The sequence below is a fragment of the Rhipicephalus microplus genome, chromosome 2, assembly GCF_043290135.1.
Source record: "Rhipicephalus microplus isolate Deutch F79 chromosome 2, USDA_Rmic, whole genome shotgun sequence".
NCBI classification, from domain to species: domain Eukaryota; kingdom Metazoa; phylum Arthropoda; class Arachnida; order Ixodida; family Ixodidae; genus Rhipicephalus; species Rhipicephalus microplus.
Genome location: NC_134701.1, coordinates 188,787,338 through 188,807,305, shown reverse-complemented (window position 1 = coordinate 188,807,305; position 19,968 = coordinate 188,787,338). Strand labels below are relative to the sequence as shown.

The following is a 19,968-nucleotide window of genomic DNA, read 5'->3' as shown; positions in this document are numbered from 1 at the left end:
GCGCTCAGACGACAGCATGCAAATGTCATAACTGCACTTGCATTCATTAGATGAACGCGAATGCCATAACTTCATTGCCCTGGTGGTAAAATGAACAGTGGAAGCGAGTATTGAACTGTGTTTTAGCGTTGTATGATCGTGCCGCCACCTGCCAGAAACGTTGACGCTTCGTGGTTACTCAAACCTAACCCCAGTCTTAAAATGCTTAAGAGCGAAACAGACGGCACGATTTGCGTCCGATCTGACGTGCAGTGTTGGATGATCCGTCACGCGGCGTTCGACGATTCAGCACACTTGTGGTGAACGAGCAATCACCCGCAGGCTCCACCCGCAAACGGCGCCCCGGTATGCACTCTGGGAAGACTTTGTATGCTCGTATTGAAGCACAAAACAAACTTCACACGACCATGCTTCTCTATATAAGAAACTAATCAATGAAACTACTCATTGGCGAACAAGAGCACATCGAAACAGCCCACGTCCCTCATGACTCGGATAGGTAGGCCTAGCTCACAAGGTGAAAACCGGCCTTAGCCTACGCCATTCGTAATCAGACGCCAGTTTTACCTGCGAAATGGCATTGCATCACTGCTTGCGATCTCACTAGCGGTTTAGAAACGGGCGCTGTCTTGAAGTAATGACGCACTTGAAGATCTATTCATGCAGGTATGATTTCACGCCACAAGCAAATGGTACTCGATGTTCATCACGTCGCGGTGAGCTGCTGTATTGGCAAATGCTCCGAAGCTCGACTCCACTGACTCGTAGTCGTCGCCTTGTCCACGTTGGTCGTAGCGGTGACAGGGAGAAGCCGAATAAACCCATAGTGGCGTGACATCGCACGACTCGCGAGCTATCATTGGCTGCACCTGTCCGACGGTCCGATAACGCGACTAAAATATCTGCCCAATTTGGCTATGGCGGGCCTCGACTCCTTCCTGAGTCCGGCCGTGGTTTGGTGCTTACCGGACACCACCATGCGGTGGTCAGTTGCGACAGACGGGACCATTCAAGATGCCGCACTTCCACACTGGACGTTGCATCGTATGGAAAATTATATACCATCCGTGTCGGCCTTTATTTATATTCGGTTTGTGAACTTACGATTTGGCCGAGTCGTGACGATAAATACAAGGACATAAAGTAATGTCTTTTCCTGTCCAATCCCTTCCTTGTACAAACACGAGCCTCACATTGCGCCCTTATTGTCCTTGCCATCTTAATACTTGTAATTTATTATATAAAAAAGAAGGTAGGTTCTTTTTTCTTCATTTCATTTTGCCGTAAGGTCAAGTGTCGTAGTTTTTAGCATCGAAAAGAGGGATACGAAGGACATGACACTCGTAGCGAGTGTCGTGTCCTTATCTCCGTTGTCTATGTGAAAAACTGCGCTACTTAACCTTACGGCAACATGATTGATTACTAACTAGCCCAGTTATCAACCTTACTAAAGTTCTTTGTTCTCTATAATCAGCGTACAGCAAGAGAGATTGAGAGATGAGAACAAAGAGGAAGAGGAAAAGCATGACAATGAACCAAAGCGTCCGTTTCGTTACTCTGGGCAGGGAAAAGAGAATGCGGGATAAAAGGAAGAAAAACGGGGAGAACGAAGAGTACCGCTTCATCCTGGAAAGAATGAAGATGCCACAATTTGTCACTGGGGTCTAGAGAAGTCGGTTGAGGAGCTCGAGGGCATTTATTTTTGCCTTGTTGCTCGACACTATGCATGGAGGAAAGATGCGATGCCCACGATGACATGAAGGAACACTTGGCGGCGGACACAGGAAGCCAAGCAGTTCGTCAAGCAGTGCGCCAGTCGTTGCAGGCTGATAGGTGAGAATGGCAGCCAATGTGTGAGCACGCTCCGAATTAAGGATGAATTACGAAACACGGGTAATAACACAAGGTTTTTCAAGCCCATCGCCTTAACCACTCGGCCACGACTTCCGCGACCCCTCGAAGAGACTGGTGCCTTAAACCAGCGCCTTAGACCACTCGGCCACGCTACCGATGCTTCGTTATTTATTATAATGCAATGTTCAATGAACTGGAACAAACGGGGGTTAAGGATATCATAGCTGAAATCAAGATGAGGAAATGGACATGGGCAGGGCATGTAGCGCGTAGACAGGATAACCGCTGGTCATTAAGGGTAACTGACTGGATTCCCAGAGAAGGGAAGCGGGTTAGGGGGAGACAGAAGGTTAGGTGGGCAGATGAGATTAAGAAGTTTGCGGGTATAAATTGGCAGCAGCAAGCACAGGACCGGGTTAACTGGCGGAACATGGGAGAGGCCTTTGTCCTGCAGTGGACGTAGTCAGGCTGATGATGATGATGATGATGACGAAACACGGGTACATTAGGCCTTATGTTATGACCTGCTTACCACGCGAGTGTAGGCGCCATACATGCGGTCCATCTGGTTGAACAGTCCGGGAGGCCACGTGGAGCGGCAGGGATTGGCGTATGGCTCTGGTAAATTCGTCTGCGCCAACTGCGAGCACGCCAGTATCCACTCAATTATACATGCAGTTCCTTCACGCAACGTCACATGTATAGTCCAACAAAAGACAACAAAATATCAAGTACCAATGCTGTAAGAGAGCAGTTGTTGATGTTCGCCCTTGTACGTTATTTTGTTCTTTATGTCACCCAGCTTCTTTAAAGTTACTACATTACTTGGCGTCAGTCTAACATGCACACATAAACTTATAGCTTGTGACAATTTCAGCAGCAGCCGCATCCACTGCCCTTCCCTCCTTTTGTGTTCTCAGTGTTTATCACTAATGAAGACGCATCAACAAAACAAAAACTGAACAGCTGCTATGTTCTGGCGTCGATCTATGACACCAAAGAGCAAGCGATAACGCAAGCATGTACGCCTACGTGTTTTCGTGAGTGGTGCATTTGCTGTTAATAAGAACGGATGTTACGTTTTTACGCGTGTAAGATACGCCACACTTATATCGAAAATGGACCATAGGTATCTAGAAACCATAACGTTTCATCTATTGAGTTGTGGCTACATGCGGCACAATCATGACTCTTCTGAAAGAAAGAAAAGAAAGAAATCCGCGCATCACCACGAAATGAACGATGACGAGTGGGCCAAGCTAGGTCCTATACAAGGTCCATAATGTCAACGTTGCAGTCAGTTTTAGTCACCGATTAGTATAAAGGACAGAAGGATGGACAGCGCAGTGGATCATATAATAAGCTGTCATATACTTGATTGATGTACACATAAAATCGGTTTTACAAATATTTTCGTTTTTCGCTGTGCAGGTGTTCACTTTCGGTTTCGGTTTAATGAAACGTGACGGACGCGGGCGACAACAAGGCTCGGCCCCAGGGGGTTTTAGCCCCGGAAATTGTCCCGCAATCAAAGCGAGAATTCTGGACCACAAGCAACATCAAAACATTTGCGGCATTGTTTTAAGGAAGATGTCGTCCATGTTCAATCCATTAGATACGTCGCTTCTGTCCTGCGTTTCGAAAAAGGCTTTTGTCATTTTTTGGAAGCTGCTTGAATGCGAACTCCTGGTTTTGCCCCCTCGGCCTTTTTATTTTTGTCAGCACTGGCATTATCAGATCCCTTACGACGCTTCCGCGAGATCCCAACTCGAGCAGCTGGAAAATCCGCGGGTTCATATTAGAAGATTGAGCAGTTGCACTCATTAGCTATATTTAAAAGTTGCATGTGACCTGCATGCATAAGCGCAGCTTCTGAACGTACTGCCAATGGTGGCTAATCGTATCGCCTAATCTGCTTCATTACAGATTAAAAACGTATCGGCTAATCTGCTTTATTGCGATAAGGACGTGACAGGAACATCTCTGAGCGTGAATAGTTGAATAAGTGCATGTGATGTTTTGTCAACATTATTGCGACATAGCAAATGTCGCGTCCTTTCCTGCTGGTGCTCCAACGCAGTGGTTTGAGTGATGTGAGTTCAGGCCATCTGTAGCATCAACTATTTTTTTTTTGTGAGAGCTTGTGTAAAATCGCTAATGTTACTGCTACCCAAATATTACAAATAATAGGACAGTAAGGCAGTATTACGTTGACAGTTACAAAGAAAGAGAAAATTTTCAAAAAAAAAAATTAACCTCAGCATGAAGCACAAACACCGCAAATAAATTTTGGCCGCACTAAACATACAAGCTTTATTCTTTTATCACAGATTTTGTTCGCAATAACCCACAGGTGGGTACCGAAGTCGGTTAGATAATTGCGCACTGTCTTATTGTAAATAGGTCCCCCAAATATACTGGCTGTAACTTGGCACGATGTTGATGTAGTAAGTGCGAGATGTGAAGCGTTCTTGTCTATGTGCGGTGTCTATGGTGCATTTTGCTACTTGTGAAAGTAAGCACCATCATTGCTCATATATGGCAAAATGTAAAAAAAGGTAAGTGACGTTATTGAAGGAACAAGGGTTGGTTGTGGAGGAGACATTACCAGGTTTAGGCCGACGTACGTGGTGTAGCCTGGAGAGAGGTATACGCTATCCTGACACACCGAGAACCTGCAACGAGACAGTTAAGACCTTCGCATCTGGTGTTTGCGCTCGCTAACAATCAAATCAAATACCTTTAAAGTTCACACACAGCAATTTAAGAGCTCAATGGTTCGTAAAAATTGCAGCAATGTCGCAAATAACTGCTGCGAAGTGTTCCACGGGACTCCCTTTTTTCGTTATGAGCCTCCTTTTATAGGCTTCGTTTCTCGAGAGTGTGAGATTTCTACACTGTATCTGAATCGTACCTTAATCGATAAGCTCAACGCTTTAAATGTAACATGCACGCTCACCTGGTGCCATGTGCGTGCACCATAGCAATGAAGCCTGCCTGGTAAGAAGTGGGCAGGTATTCATGCAGCTCTGGATTCAGCGTGATCACCAGCCCTGCATGAGACCGAAATAAGCGCGTAAAGGAACACGGATGCGCGGAATTACTGCGTGACAAGAGATTGAGCAAATCAACGCTTCGAAGCTCAATGACTATAGTATGTTCGGCAGCGTGACAGACTGAGATAGTAAACAGTTCTAAACAGTAAATAAAAAACTTGATAAATACATTACCGAAAATAAAAACAAATGTAAATAATGATACAGAATACAGTTGTCTGAAAGTAATCTTATTACATTACCAATAGCCTATTTCTGAGGAGTAATGAATTATTTGCCAGGTTGAGAAAAGTTAGTACCTGTACACTTAATTTAAAGCACATATAGACCGAAATCTGAGATATCCTTGTTGCGTTGCAGAAACAGCTGGGAGTAGAAGGGAGAGTCACAGCGGTGTCCTCATTTGACTGAAAGTGCGTCCTTGTCTCGTGTTATTTGTTCTCGCCTTTTTAAAATCAATTTTCACGCTATCAAAAGGCGGACACGCTATGTTTTTGTCAAAAGCAATAGAAAAAATGTATTCTGCAAACTTCTCGAAACTATTCATTCAAAGTGATTGATTACCTTACTAAATTACGAGTCCACGAAATGCAGGGGCACTGGAGTCGATGGAGGCTCGAAGAGATGAAATATCCTCTAATAACGTGTCCTCTCCTCCTCCGTCTTTGTGGTTCAGAAAGCGTGTGCAAACCATACGTGCACATGTGTTTGCTGTTTTAAACAAAATAAAAAAACTGCTTGCTAAAAAATTGGCTCCATCAACACCTTTGTTGAGGGATTTTTCGTCTTTTCAACCCACTAAACTAAATCAATAAATTAGTAAAACTAGATGTTCCTAATGAACGTCTAATGAATATAAGAACAGTGCAGCAGACAAGAAATGACGGAGATGAGGCGCACAGCCCTGACGTTCAAGAACTTTCAATAACGAAGCGACGTATATATACATATACCTATGAGTAGAATAAAGGCATGTGTAGGAAGGGCGCATTTATCAACCGTTTCGATGGTTTTACAATAACAAACACTCTTGTCGCGTGTTGATTGAGCAAGAAGCCATTTATAACTTAAGAAATGGCTAAGCTACGCAATCATTTTTTTAATGGCACGATTGAAGGAGAACTTACTCACAAGCTGTCAAGCTTACTGACATGAGAAGCTTCAATAATCTGTCGCGTTAACTGCGAGAGATCACTGCAGCTTATCGCTTAAGAAGTGTGTGTTATCTTTGTCAGTTCTCGTCTCTTGTGGTGTTCTCACATTCATTATACACTACGAATATAATCCCTGTCGTTTGATTACTGCTAGGTATGTTGCTAACTCAACGATGAAGTGGCTTCGTCCCATATTCAATCACCTTCCCAGCTTCGGTCTGTCGATTTAATTTGCCTTCACGTGGCGTGGCGCAATAGTTCCGCAGTCCCGTAATGGCGTTAATCAGTGGGTTGGGATCCCGTTCCAGCACGAGCTTAAGGACAGCTGACTCAGTTGGTTTTCGTTATCACTATGTAACTTGATAGTGGCGAACAGTAGACGGTCGAAGAGACACAGACGTTCTGACGTTGTTGGTCTCTTTCTGCTTGTTCGTGTGCTGTTCACGAGCATTATGTTTCTAGCATGGTCTTCCTTTCAACTGAAGAAGCTTTCAGTTTAAAAAATCTGTGTCAAATCTTTTCATCGATTTGTGCTACAAAATGAGGTGAGACTCTGTTTTTTTTTCATTCACCATTTTCACTCCACCCAGGGGAATTCGGCCGAAGGAATTCGCCAAGGTTTTAGCACATGCAAAACCAATCGTTGCGATAATCGTGTTAAGACCACTGTTAGAACTAGGTTCACAAAAAACTTCGCACAGGCTATTTTTGCCTACTAACACGAACTAAACGGTTACGGAGTGGCTAGCCACTAAACCTGCAAACTTTTTTTAAGTTTCTGACCACAATTGTAACGTGCATTATGAGTTATATATGATATTAGCTAACGCTAAACGCAAGGAAAACGTTCGGGATTCACCGCATCTGCAGGCATTTCTGTCTGTTTTTTTTTTGAAAAAAACGTGTACCATTACCATCGTACGGTGACGACAGGGCGCTGTACTCCATTCGCTCCTTGTGGCCACAGAGGAAGCAGAAACAGTTTCCGTAAAGCACGTTAATGATCTTACGGTAGAGCCTGCGAAACGAAATGCACCTGTCATGCACTGCCCCTGTTCCTTTCGGCACAGTGCACGTGAAACAGACGTAAAGTGAGACTTCATTATTCGTACTTGTGTGCAGTTCAACACAAGGCGTGGTTATGGCGATATAACTTGTAGGACTCACTAGAACATTTCATTCACGCGTTTCGCGTCGTTCTATTTTACAGAGTTACGTAAATTCGAAGAAGAAAGGAACTCAACGAGACTCGAATTCATTGAAAATTGACAGAGCAGCAGGGTATGTTCACAGTATCCCGCATGCGGAGACCTGTCTTTGAAGCCTGCTCTGTAACTCTGACGAAATTTTTGACTAGGTTGTGGCGTTAGGTCTAAGAGGAGGTACTGTTTTTACGAAGGTGAGTCCTCTGATCGAAGCATTGGTACCAGTGAGATCTCATGTTTAGCAATTTCTCAAGGCCCACTCAAGATGCTTCGAAGCAGAGCGTCGTATATGCATGTTCTGCCATATACATAGTCTGCCTAATGTTCTGCATCGTTGATAATTTGAGAATTCGTGTTTCCTTTATAATTTTGACATTTTTCTCAGCCGCGTGTTACTGTCGCAGTGGCATTTACTTGTAAATAAGCCGCGGGGAAGTCCGCGAGGCGAGAAAAATAGAACTATTTTATAGTGTTCTTTCAAATGCTTGTGTGTTAACATTTTGCCCCATGATCGCCATGCGTAAACTTTGGCGGCTTCTAAAGAGTTGATTTGGCTAGTTCATGGTATCATTGCTTCGAAATATAAATTTATTTACCCTATAGCAGTGTGATCAACCCTCCCCCCCTTGCCCCACTTGATTACGACCATAGCGAGAAAACGCCGGTATCAGGCTCATATTCCGGATTAGGGTAAATAGTTTTGCGACTGCAAGGCTTTTAGATGCGGAGCATCTAATACTCGAGGCTTGTAGTGCGGCGCCGTCCGCAAGCTTCCTCCTCCTTCTTCCACCATCTGTGCATCCCTTCCTCCTCTACACACCGCGCGCGCTTCACTCCTCCACCATCTGTGCACCCTTCCTCCTCTACACACCGCGTGCGCTTCTCCTCTTCACGAACATTCGCTAGCTGTATAATGTAGCGCGCATGCGCCATCACGCTTCGAGAACATCGGCAGCTGACGCGCGCGCATGCGCCGTCGCGCTTCGAGAACATCGGCAGCTGACGCGCGCGCATGCGCCGTTGCGCTTCTCTCCCTTCTCGAACATTCGACAGCTGACAGTGCATGCGCCGTCGCGCTGTATATATACTCAAGGTCGGCGCTCGCTCGCTCAGTTGCCGCTCGTCGGTTGGTTTGTACGGCGCGTCGACGTCCAAGGTCGCGGTGAAATGAATTCCAACGAATCCACAAACACAATGATTGACGTCCCTTCGACCACCGCCGCCCTTTCGCATGCGTGTGTACGTGTTCACTTATTTAACACCCCCTCCTACAACCACGTTAACCAATTTAGCCATCGACCCAAGTAAGTCGCAATTTAACATCCCATTTCACAACCACGTTAACCAATTTAGCCATCGACCCAAGTAAGTCGAACTTTAACACCCCGTTAACCAATTATATGCTCCGCATCCTCCTCAGTGTTCCCCCGAGGGAAGCTGCGGGCAATTTTTTTATTTTCACCAGAGACGTTTACCCTATGTAGCTTGTTGTCCTGTAGTTTGTTTACTTTGTAGCTTGCTTTTAAAATGATTAAATGACATGATAAAATGCTCCCAGAAGTACGGCTTGTCTTTATTTTGCCTCGAACAGGATATGACTCGCAAACAATTTCCTTTTGTTACAGTTAAGCTAATAACAAACTCATGAATTTCTCCAGCTGCCCGCCGCGGTGGTCTAGTGACTAATGTACTCGGCTGCTGACCCGCAGGTGGCGGGATCAAATCCCGGCTGCGGCGGCTGCATTTCTGATGGAGGCGGAAATGCTGTAGGCCTGTGTGCTCGGATTTGGGTGCACGTTAAAGAACACCAGGTGGTTGTAATTTGCGGAGCCCTCCACTACAGTGTCTGTCATAATCATATCGTGGTTTTGGGAAATTAAACCCCGCATATAAATCAATCAATTTCCGCAGCTCATATGAGTGAGGAGGGTGCACAATAATGCATTCCTTACGCCTCCTTTTTTTTACTTTGCCAGCTTCCCATTTTCTCCGTGCGGGTTAGCAAGTTAAGTTACATATCGTTAGCGAGACTACGTTGTTTTCCTCGCTTAATCTGCGTTCCACTCTCTCCACCTTGACACATTGCCACAAAGTGTCAGAGAGCTCCGTTAAGCTCTCACTCACTATTCGTTGTACACAGAACGATAACGCTCATCTACAGAGGCGAATTGTGCGGAATAGGTTCTATCACCTGTAGAGTAAATCGGCATCCAACATCGTCTCTTTAAGAGACGTAAACTTAAATATAATGATGTTCTGAATAGTATGCTATTGCGATTTCGCGAAATATAAAAGGAAGTATCTAGGCCCATGACATACGACGCGTCCTTGCAGTCCTGGTTGTGGTAAGTGCAGTCGAAGAAAGTGCCGGCAAACTGATGACCGAGGGCTCTGAGCCATTCACGGTTCTTGGTCTTGTGGTGCGCAATCCAATCCGATATCTGCTGCTGTAGCCTTAGGTCGTCTGGATTGGCCTGCACAGAGATAAAAATTTACGTTGCTGTGGCTCGGCTTCGACACAATTATTAGTGCCACCGAGGCAGTCAAATGACGCCTGGTTCCTCAAGCCTCTCATATATGGGCTAAAACACGTCCGTAGCTCCTAGACCCCACTGAACTACCGAGCATGTAGCTTTCTTAGAGACAATGGTTTCAAGAGGAGTGAAAGATGTAAGGGAACTGAAAAGAGAGGCCACACGCACTGGGTGCCAGGTCGTGTTACATTTCTAATGAGAAATACCAATGGGCGCATGAGGATGACACTAGCAATGAATTTGAGCACATCACGACTGAGTTCAATTTCCAATACTACCGGGTAGCTGGGTTGTCACAGGGGACTAGAGGCTGGTGGCGACCTAAATTTACGAAGGCCGACATGGCGAGTTTTTCTGATTTTAGGTTTAGGTGTCGTCTGAGTTATGCATTTTATGCTCATATCTTTTCCAATGACTTGTTGACGGCACGTGGCTATTGAGCACGTCCATCCTGTCTCCTATGAATATCTCCTGTATTCCTCCGAGTACCTGAAGTACAACTACGTCCCCAGCAAGCTTCCATCAAAAGTTAAATGAGAAGCTGCGTCGCGTACTGCGATTGATTGATATGCGGGGTTTAACGTCCCAAAACCACCATATGATTATGAGAGACGCCGTAGTGGAGGGCTCCGGAAATTCCGACCACCTGGGGTTCTTTAACGTGCACCCAAATCTGAGCACACGGGCCTACAACATTTCCGCCTCTATCGGAAATGCAGCCGCCACAGACGGGATTCGACCCCACGACCTGCAGGTCAGCAGCCGAGTACCTTAGCCACTAGACGACCACGGCGAACCTCGCGTGCTGCAAGGCAGGGGTGTTCGACTAAGTTCTTTAGGTGCTTTAAATTTGATTTCAGAGATGGCTAGGCCACGGTTAGGCTACGTGTTCCGATCACAGAATATTTCTTTATTTCTTTATTTATTTTCAAATAGTGCAGTCCTTGCAGGGCTACTGCAGGAGTGTGGTACATTTTCATGAATAAAATATGCTGATTACAAGGGTGAAATCAAAGCAAAAAAAAAACAACAAAAAACTAGGAAACAATGATTTACTATAACAGTGAATTTCCAAAATCCGACAATGACAATTCACAAATACTACCGGGTGATTCATTCCACCTTTGAATGACTCTAGGAAATTAACTGTTCTTGAAAATATTCGTGTGAGTAGAGAAAGGCATCACATTGGGGGTGTAGTAGTTGAAAGAGTATTGGCATATGAGATGTATTATGTGAAGATAGTCAATAAAAAAATAAAGAAATGAGTGTAAGCTCTTCAGAGAACCGGTATCACGTCTGCTAAATATGATAGGGAGTTTCGAGGAATAATTCCATTCAGATGAAAGTGAAAAGGTACGATCATAGCGATGGCAAATGAAACGAACCGCCTTCCTTCGAACAATTTCAATTTTGTTAACGGCGCATGTTTTATATTTTTATATAATGATTGATTTATTTAAGGTTTTCGCAGCGTTACTCTCAATAATCTTTTTGATTCACATGTTGAGACACAAAGATGTCAACAGACAACGCTTTTGCTCTTTTCATCCATAGTTTATTATACTTTCACTTTTGAACTGAGCGTAATCAGTTGGAAGGATATCATGAGCGTTCCATTCGGAACGGATGGTAAACCTCCACCTCCAAGTGCAGGTTCCAGGTATAATAAGAAAACCTGGTATACCAAACAGCCGCATGATGAAATGAGCGATGCGAGTGGGATGGAAAAACAGTCAGTAGAATTTAGGCATTATGAATCGTACTGTATTGCACAGGGCGACACGTAATTTGCAATATTTATTACTAGGCATGCCGCACATATCAAGAGTGGTGATATTTGTCGGTGAAATTTGAAGAAAAATGGCGACTTTAGGTGACGTTTTGCTCGTTGTTTGGCGACATTGACTCGGATGTCAGTGACAATGTTGCTACCAGGAACCCACAGGTTCTTCAAATGTGGAGAGTCAACGAAGTAAGTAAATTAGAAATACTATTTGATTCATTTACTGATTGGTTTATTGATCAAGTTAGTGAGTTACGAGGTGAATGGTTCGCTTGCTGGCTCAAGGCTTATCGACGTACCTACCGAGCGAACATTGAACATTAAGCCCCACCGTGAAGGTATAGTGGCTAAGGTAATCGGCTGCTGACCCGCAGGTCACGGTATCAAATCCCGGCTGCGGCGGCTGAATTTTTAATGGAGGCGAAAATGCTGTAGGCCAGTGTGCTCAGATTTGAGTGCACCTAAAGAACCCCAAGTGGTCGACATTTCCGGAGCCCTCCACTACGGCGTCTCTCATAATAATTCGGTGGTTTTGGGACGTTAAACCCCACATATCAATGAAAATTGTACATTGAACAAAAAAATTGCCCGCAGCTTCCCTCGGGGGAACACTGAGGAGGATGCGGAGCATATAATTGGTTAACGGGGTGTTAAAGTGCGACTTACCTGGGTCGATGGCTAAATTGGTTAACGTGGTTGTAGGAGGTGGTGTTAAATGAGTGAACACGTACACACGTATGCGAAAGGGCGGCGCTGGTCGAAGGGACGTCGATCATTGTGTTTGTGGATTCGTTGGAATTCATTTCACCGCGACCTTGGACGTCGACGCGCCGTACAAACCAACCAACGAGCGGCAACTGAGCGAGCGAGCGCCGACCTTGAGTATATATACAGCTCGACGGCGCATGCACTGTCAGCTGTTGAATGTTCTCGAAGCGTGACGCCACATGCGCGTCCACTGGAGAATCAGGAGAATTGTAGATGTCGAACGCGGTGTGTAGAGGAGGAAGGGTGCACAGATGGTGGAGGAGTGAAGCACGCGCGGTGTGTAGAGGAGGAAGGGATGCACAGATGGTGGAAGAGTGGGCGACGGCGCGACGGCGCATGCGCGCGCGCCAGCTGTCGAATGTTCGAGAAGCGGTGCGGACGGCGCGGACGGCGCGGACGGCGCACTACAAGGCGCGAGTATAAGATGCTTCCGCATCTAATAAGATGTTCAGCTAACCAATGTTTCGGTTACGTTTTCATACCTCTCGTATGTCTTGTCCTTCGCCGCAGATGCGTTTCTCCAGCTCGGAGCTCATTTCCCGCTCTGAGGCGTTGAGAGCGCATAGTTTTGACCTACGCAACGGGTTGACGTTGCACACGGTGACGTCGGGCAGCTCGAAAGACGTGTTGGTGTTGTACTCGAACGCGACGGCCACGCTGTACGTGAAATACTCCTTCAGTATGGCGAGAGTCTCGGAGGTGCTGTAGTACAGCAACGTCAGAAGTGCACCGGTCCAGAGCAAGCGGCGCACGCCTCCACCCTCGACGAAGGCGTCCGCACCCGGGAGGCCGGAGTCCAGTGCCAACTGGCCGTAGACCTGTCCGCACGCTCGCCACGTGCCGTGGCGGCCGGGTCCACCTCTGCTCAGAGATGATGGCATTTGCGCTGCAGTAACACGCGAAAGTTAATGCAGCAAGCGATTGAAGCCCTTTAGTCACAGCTATTTGCGAGGTGAGTTATTTATAAAGATTTAGGTTAGAGTGCTCATGGCATTACGAGACGGTCAGCTCCGCAGGTGTACAAAAGAACGAAAAGGTATATTCGAGCTTATTTCGCGCATTGTGGGAATCGACCTTATGCAAAACAGTCTGCGAATAAATTCGTGTACCAGATATAATGACTTTGTGCCGAGTCTAAAGAAGTTGGTCGGCGTCTTGTGTAAAGTCAATAGTTATGTGCATATCGATGCCTTACCATGTACCTCAACCCGACTGGCGTGTAAAAATTACTTCGCAACGTCACACCCACATTACTGCACAAGCGTTTTTATCAACACCGACTCCGGAATTTCTGCGAGACGAGCGCTTTAATGCTATGGCCTTGAAACGCACGACGTCTCAGGCGCAATGAACTAGATTACCTCTCTAGTGGCAAAATCGAGACGCTTACTGTATAGAAGCTGCCACCACAAATGGCGCTGGCCCGAGGTGCGGTGGCAAAGAAATAGGTACAGCTCGGTGCAGCTACGCTATATTTTAGTGTGATAGCGTTAAGGAGCTCGTTTTTGAAGAAATTCCAGCGTCGGCGTTGGTGTTTGCGTCATTGGTTGTGAGCAAAAAATCATATTGTCTAAGACCGAAAATCAAGAAAGATGGAGATAAACTAAATAATAAGAGATTACACAATTTCCCATTAAAGGAAAGCACAAGTATATAGCATGCGAAAGAGCACATGGGTCGACTTAATTTTCTGTTCATCACAGTCACCTAGGCCCGATATTCGGGCCTAGGTGACTAGGCCCGAATATGACAGTCGCGTCTCTGACAGTCGTGCTCTGCTGGTGACAGTCGCGTCTCTGCTTAGAAATTTTATGTCATTTTGTAATTTTCCTTTATTTTTCTGATTTTAACGATTATAACTTTGTGTAAACAAATGTTTTCATATGCCCTCCTCCCAGCTAGAATCTCTGATGGGTCTGGCTGTATCGTTAAATAAATAAATAAATAAATAGATAAATAAATAAATAAATAAATGCATTGAAAATAATTTACTCCGCTTGCAGATGCAGTGAAATGAACTTTCATTCATTACAGACACACACGTATTGTATAGAGGCTTGACTATAGAACATGTAATGTCACAGTATATAATAGTGCGTGGTAAAAGCGTGCATTACCATCGGGCGCAAGAACATGCCATAAGGACTTCATGGTCTGAAGTCGACCACTCATAACGAAAGGACTGCACTTTATTGCACGTATTCCCTCAAAGCTTCGAAATTATTTCACGCGCATGATTGCTCGGGGTTCAAAGCACAGTACCATTTACGCAGAATGCAAACACGTGCGAAGGCTTCGCTGACAGAAACCACTTTTAACTTTATCAATCACATTGTAGAAATGCATAATTTCAATTTCTTGTGTAACACCTTACAAAAGTATGCAGTAAGTGTTTGAAGTACACACTATAGGGACAGAATGTCACTATAGCGTTCAGCGCGTAAAAACGAAGCTTAAGGGTCCCCCAATTTTTTTTCTTATCAAAGGAGTGGTTCCTCGTAGTACAGAGGAGTTACGGAAAGGAGCGCGCGTAGCCGACACTGCTTCCGGTAGCGTCAAACGTGACGTCATCACAACCTTTGCTATGATGTCTATGGTGGACGCTGCCTCAAGTGTAGCAGTAGATGTTTTTGTAATCTGAGAGGCAAGGAGATTCATAGTGGACGCCGCAAGGAGCACTCGCAGACACCACTTTTTGGTGCGGACAACGAGGGAAAAACATAAGAGAGCTGGGAACCAGTTTTACGATTCACATCGAAGATTCATATAGTTAAGTGAAGTGAAACTAGCCTCTATGTCCAATCTTAGGAGTCTGCGACACATCCTACTAAAACGTGGATGCACAAAAGCCGGGCCCGTGGGCGTGCTCTCCATACACTATTTTATTGCGATATCAATTATAGGGACACTCTCGGCTGGACTTCGCTGCTGGCTTCGGCGTGGGCGTCGGCGTTGATGTCATGCACCGTATATGTATATGCATAATATATTAATATGTATACTATGTATATGTATACTATACGTATATTTATACTATATATATGAAAATGCAAGAAAGAAAAAGAAATCCCAGAAAAGGGGACTCCGATGCGCGGAATCGAACGTGGGACCTCCACGTCGTGAATGCGTGGCGTTAACCACAGAGCCACCAAGAGGTACCTCCTTCAACGTTCGAACGGCAAGCTATTCGTATCTATCACTTACCGCTGCTGGCGGGCATCACGGGGGGGGGGGGTATCGCGTTTGCAGCATTATCAGCAAGATGGTGCAGTGAGAGCGCGGCAGCTCTCATCTCTCATGCGTACTTTGACCCGCGTTGCGAATAAGGGGGTGTACGCTTGATCGCGTGCCCCTACCCTGTAGTGGGAAAACTCGAACATCTTGGCTAGCCTTGGGGTTTTGTCGGAACGATTCTGTTATAGTTCGCAGGCGCACAGAGGTCACTGCAATCGTTGCACAGCCTCTGTTTGCGAAAAAAAGTGCGCTTTTCAGACAAAGCGAAGTAACAACTGAGACGCTTATTTCCGTTCATCTGTACCAGTGACCACGTTTAGTGCGTCATTTGTGCGCGAGAAACGCGGGGCACATTTCGATCTGCTTGCCAATCTGCACATGACCTTCAAATGTGTTGCTATCGCGTCCATTGCTTCACCTTTGCGGCAAAGCTGTGACTTTTATGGACAGGTTTCAGTGCCACCATATTGAAATGTTAGCCTTTCTGCATCTTTAACAACTAAACACACAGTGTTACGGTAGACTCATATGCATGCGATAAATTGGGTTGGTGCCTACGATATTATTGGCCTTATTAATTGACGACGCAATATACAGAAGCAAGAAAGCCTCGACTTAACAACCCAAGATGACGGCACCCATAGATCTTACGGAAAATAGACTATATAGGTTCATGAGACAGGTCGCAGATGAAGCCACCTTCAAAAAACATTGCCCAGTGAATAAGTAGGACCACTTGTTATGTCCCGGGGGTGATTGGCTGTCGCGATTGTGTCGTTTGGGGGTGTTCTATTGTATTTCTCGAGTTGTATACAACTATGGCCTGAGATTTTTCGTTCTTGGCAGCCCCTTTGTCAGCGGTTGTCTGCTACAATAAAATTGCAAATGACAGCAAATGGTGCCTGTCTCGTTTAAATCCTGCAAGGAATCTTGTAAGTTTTCCAACCTCCATTCTCACCGTTCCTGAGTTCATACAGTTTGTGGATAACGTGTAGCATACCCGCATACCTAAAGCCCTGGTAGGCGGGTATATGTCACACGTGACTGGTGAAAAGATATTCGTGAAGTACGTATCAGGCAAGCCACGTTGTTCTTCTGGTCATGGGCAATCATTTTAACGCTATATTTATTAGGATACCACTTGACCTCACGCTTCAGCAACGTTATGAGCATGTTACGTTATGCTATTATGCCGTGCTTCACGTATATAGTCTCCTAAATTTGACCACAGGAGACTGTGGGACGCCGATCGTTCAGCTACCATAATAATGACTGTTAGTGCATGGATTCACCATGCCTTTGTGTTTGCAGGCATCGAACGAACTTGTGGCTTTGCTTATTGTTTATTGGTTTTGTTTTGAATGAAAGAATCGATAGTTGTCAACTTCGGGGGCCGATTTGGAATGGCCAGTTTAAAAAGTTAAGGTGGTGAAGTGCAACTGCAGAACATTTGCTGATTTTTGTTTCGGTATAAAACAGTTCCGAACCACGCGAAGACTGACGGAGCCAGAAGAACGACGATTAGACAAATCCGTGTACTACCCGTCATTATCATGGTTGCTCGCTCAGGCACCGTGCGTTGCAGCTCTCTTAGACACTAGCGCCACAGTTTGCTGTTGCGTAGTTATAGAAAATTATATGCTTCCACGTGCGCGGACATGCTTCTGCTACTTGGACGAGGTACTGACAAGACCTACTTTTTCTGCTGTTGTCTTTTACTGTATTTAGGAATCCACCTTTTTCTCAATGTACTTGCCATCTAACGTTGCACTGGGCTTCACCGAGAATCCTGTCAGGTGTTGCGTATAAATAAATAAATAAATAAATAAATAAATAAATAAATAAATAAATAAATAAATATAATTTATGCCATTGCACTAAACGTGAAAGCTGTAAAAAGTGCGCGGCACTGATTCCCCATACTACATCGACAAACCCAAGGAGCGTGTGTTGGAATGCTATTTGGCAAATGCACTAAAAACTGGCCTTGGTACGAGACAACATGCAGCATAGAAGAAGATTTGACGAACGCAGTCTGTGAGCGTCGCTTAAGGATCTGCGCACTTTCACCGAAACTTACCACAATTACTTTTGATTGTGCTAAGAACAATTCTTGTCCCTAACGATGTCCTCAACCATTTCAAGACATCTGCCATCAGGATAAAAAAAAGACAACCCTGAAGGCAGAGAGCGAAGACTGCATTTTCCTGAATTTCGAGCAGTATGGACACATTTCTTGAAACTCCCGGTAATATGTATTGAATCGCCACTTGTTCACCTCACACTGTCTTCTTGCGAGTTTATAGGGTCCTTCTACATAGATAAAAGCTCCCTGCCTTCTGTGTTGTTGTTCTTGTCCTCTACATAAATAAACAACTGCAATTGACATTTCAAATGCTGGGCTTCCTAGTGCAGCGTGCAAGAATTATCAAGTTGAAAAAAATGTACAGCACACGTTAGCGTCTATGGAACTAGTTCTGCTAAATATTTTCGGTAAATTGGTTGTAAGGGGCGATTGCAAAGACCTTCCGCTTCTCTGTTTCATATTGTGTTGCGACAGCTCCGAATCACTCTACACGTAGACGCGTTAGCCTTAGCGAGAGAAAAAAACAAAACAAACATGCAAGAAAGATAACTGAACGCACCTTCTCTTGCCGGTGATGCAGTAAATTAATACATGCCGATCTGCTTACAATCGTGTACAAGTCGACGCCCTCACAGCAATCTGAGCCGAAACCATTCTGCTAAAACGTCTCAAGCGACACGATCAGTGGAGCACTACACAAGCTCACATGCAAAACAAAAATAATTGTTCCCCCCCCCCCCCGACAAAATGTTCCTTGGCACGTGAAAACAATAACTGTTTTTAAAGCCACAGTAATGCTTGAGTGCAGGCTTTCACAGGTCTCCCGCTTCTTTCAAAAGCCATTATCACGGCGACAAACTCTTCGACCGGTTCAAGAAAGGATTCGGTTCAATGATCGGCTTTATCTTTGTTTATCTTTGTTCTTTAGGCTACCAATGGTCTAGCCTTGACTTCAACTTTTGCTGCGTATAACAAAGAGTGAAACGCATTGTTCTCATGCGCTCTGTTTTCATTTGGGCGTATTCGAGGCATCACAGGCTTACTCAGGAAGTGGGCACAATTTGCTACCGGAATACCTGAATAGGTCCGAATCATGCAGTGCGATGTGTAAGCTGTTCTGGAATAGAACACCTACATCGAAGATCAATCACGTCTATATGAAACACTCTATTTCTTTCTACTTTTCTAGCGAAGGTCTTGCCTGTAACATTATTTCTGTCAAGCTGCAGTGCGTCATTTTAAGCGGTGAATGCTCAATATTGAGCACGATCCTACACGTTACCCTCGTCTGAACAAGAATTCCCGAAGCCAAGCAGTACGGTGATTAACGAGCTGCATTGTCACGTCTTAAAAACGTATACATCGCCTGCTGTACTTTCCAGCCTTCATATAACGGTCTTGGCCGTGGTCACTTTTGTCCTTTTTTTTACTTCACACTTTATATTCACTTATTGAGAAAAATGTAAGGAGTCGGGGACTTAGTTATCCTGATGACCTAAAAAAGTACCCGCCTCCTTAGTTTTAGTGTACAAAGCAGTAGATATAACAGAAGTGCCATATGTCATATACACTCAACTTTGAAAGAATTGTGCAACTTTAGTTAGCTTCAGCAGCATAGCAAGTGACATGAAAATATACCCCACTTAAGACTTTTCCACCTCATTTCCTGAAGTGATGAACGCTCCTTTCACACAAACTGCAATGTTCAGATAGGTGACCAAATTATGACAAATGGACATATTAATCTCAATGTTTTGGCAATGTGGTTTCATCCAAAGTTTCATCCAAACGCTGCCTAAAGTGGCGTCATGGTTGCGTTGGGTTCAGACCTCGTTCGGTAGTGTGACCGAGTCTTCGGGTGGAGGAACTGATGTTGAGAAGTTGGTAAAACAAAAATAAATGAATTTTGAGTGAAATGTTTTGCGCTTATTGGCATATTGCAAAATCGAGAGCTTCGTGACGAGCGAACAGGGTGAGCCATTGCCACAGGGCCTAGAGTGTTTTGTCTCACTCAGTGTCACAGAACGAGCGCTCAAAAAAAGCGCGCCGCCAACTCCTCGCGATGAAACGCCGGAGTGACGCCGCGAGGCCAACGATACAAAAAAGGAAAACAAACCTCCAGACCCCCCGGGCGCGACTCCCTCCCGCGGAAGCGTAGATTCGCCGACGAACCTCCTCACCCCACAACGGCGGCCGAGCAAACACTCGAACTTTCTAGATGGAAAGGGGCGTGGTTGAAGCCGGGTTGAGTCATCTGTCGCGGCCAGCATTTGAACCGTCTCGCCCTCTCC

At 45.2% G+C, this 19,968-nt stretch overlaps 1 protein-coding gene across 1 annotated transcript; it reads right to left on the bottom strand.

Annotated features, from left to right (window-relative positions):
* Positions 1 to 4,809: 4,809 nt before the first annotated feature.
* LOC119186022 (acid-sensing ion channel 2) lies at positions 4,810 to 13,243 on the bottom strand. Its single transcript, XM_075885714.1, has 4 exons — positions 12,840 to 13,243; positions 9,589 to 9,743; positions 6,979 to 7,082; positions 4,810 to 4,907 (listed from the first exon to the last, which is right to left on the bottom strand). Exons 1-4 carry the CDS (start codon positions 13,236 to 13,238, stop codon positions 4,810 to 4,812), a joined length of 756 nt encoding a protein of 251 aa, XP_075741829.1. The 5' UTR covers positions 13,239 to 13,243.
* Positions 13,244 to 19,968: the final 6,725 nt, after the last annotated feature.

Excerpts from the sequence above, each read along its gene's own strand:
- LOC119186022 (XM_075885714.1), bottom strand. The coding sequence starts at position 13,238 with ATGCCATCATCTCTGAGCAGAGGTGGACCCGGCCGCCACGGCACGTGG. Across the intron at positions 9,744-12,839 it reads AAGGACAAGACATACGAGAG|GCCAATCCAGACGACCTAAG; the intron begins GTATGAAAACGT and ends ATCTCTGTGCAG. Across the intron at positions 4,908-6,978 it reads CCTGTCGTCACCGTACGATG|GGCTGGTGATCACGCTGAAT; the intron begins GTAATGGTACAC and ends GGTCTCATGCAG.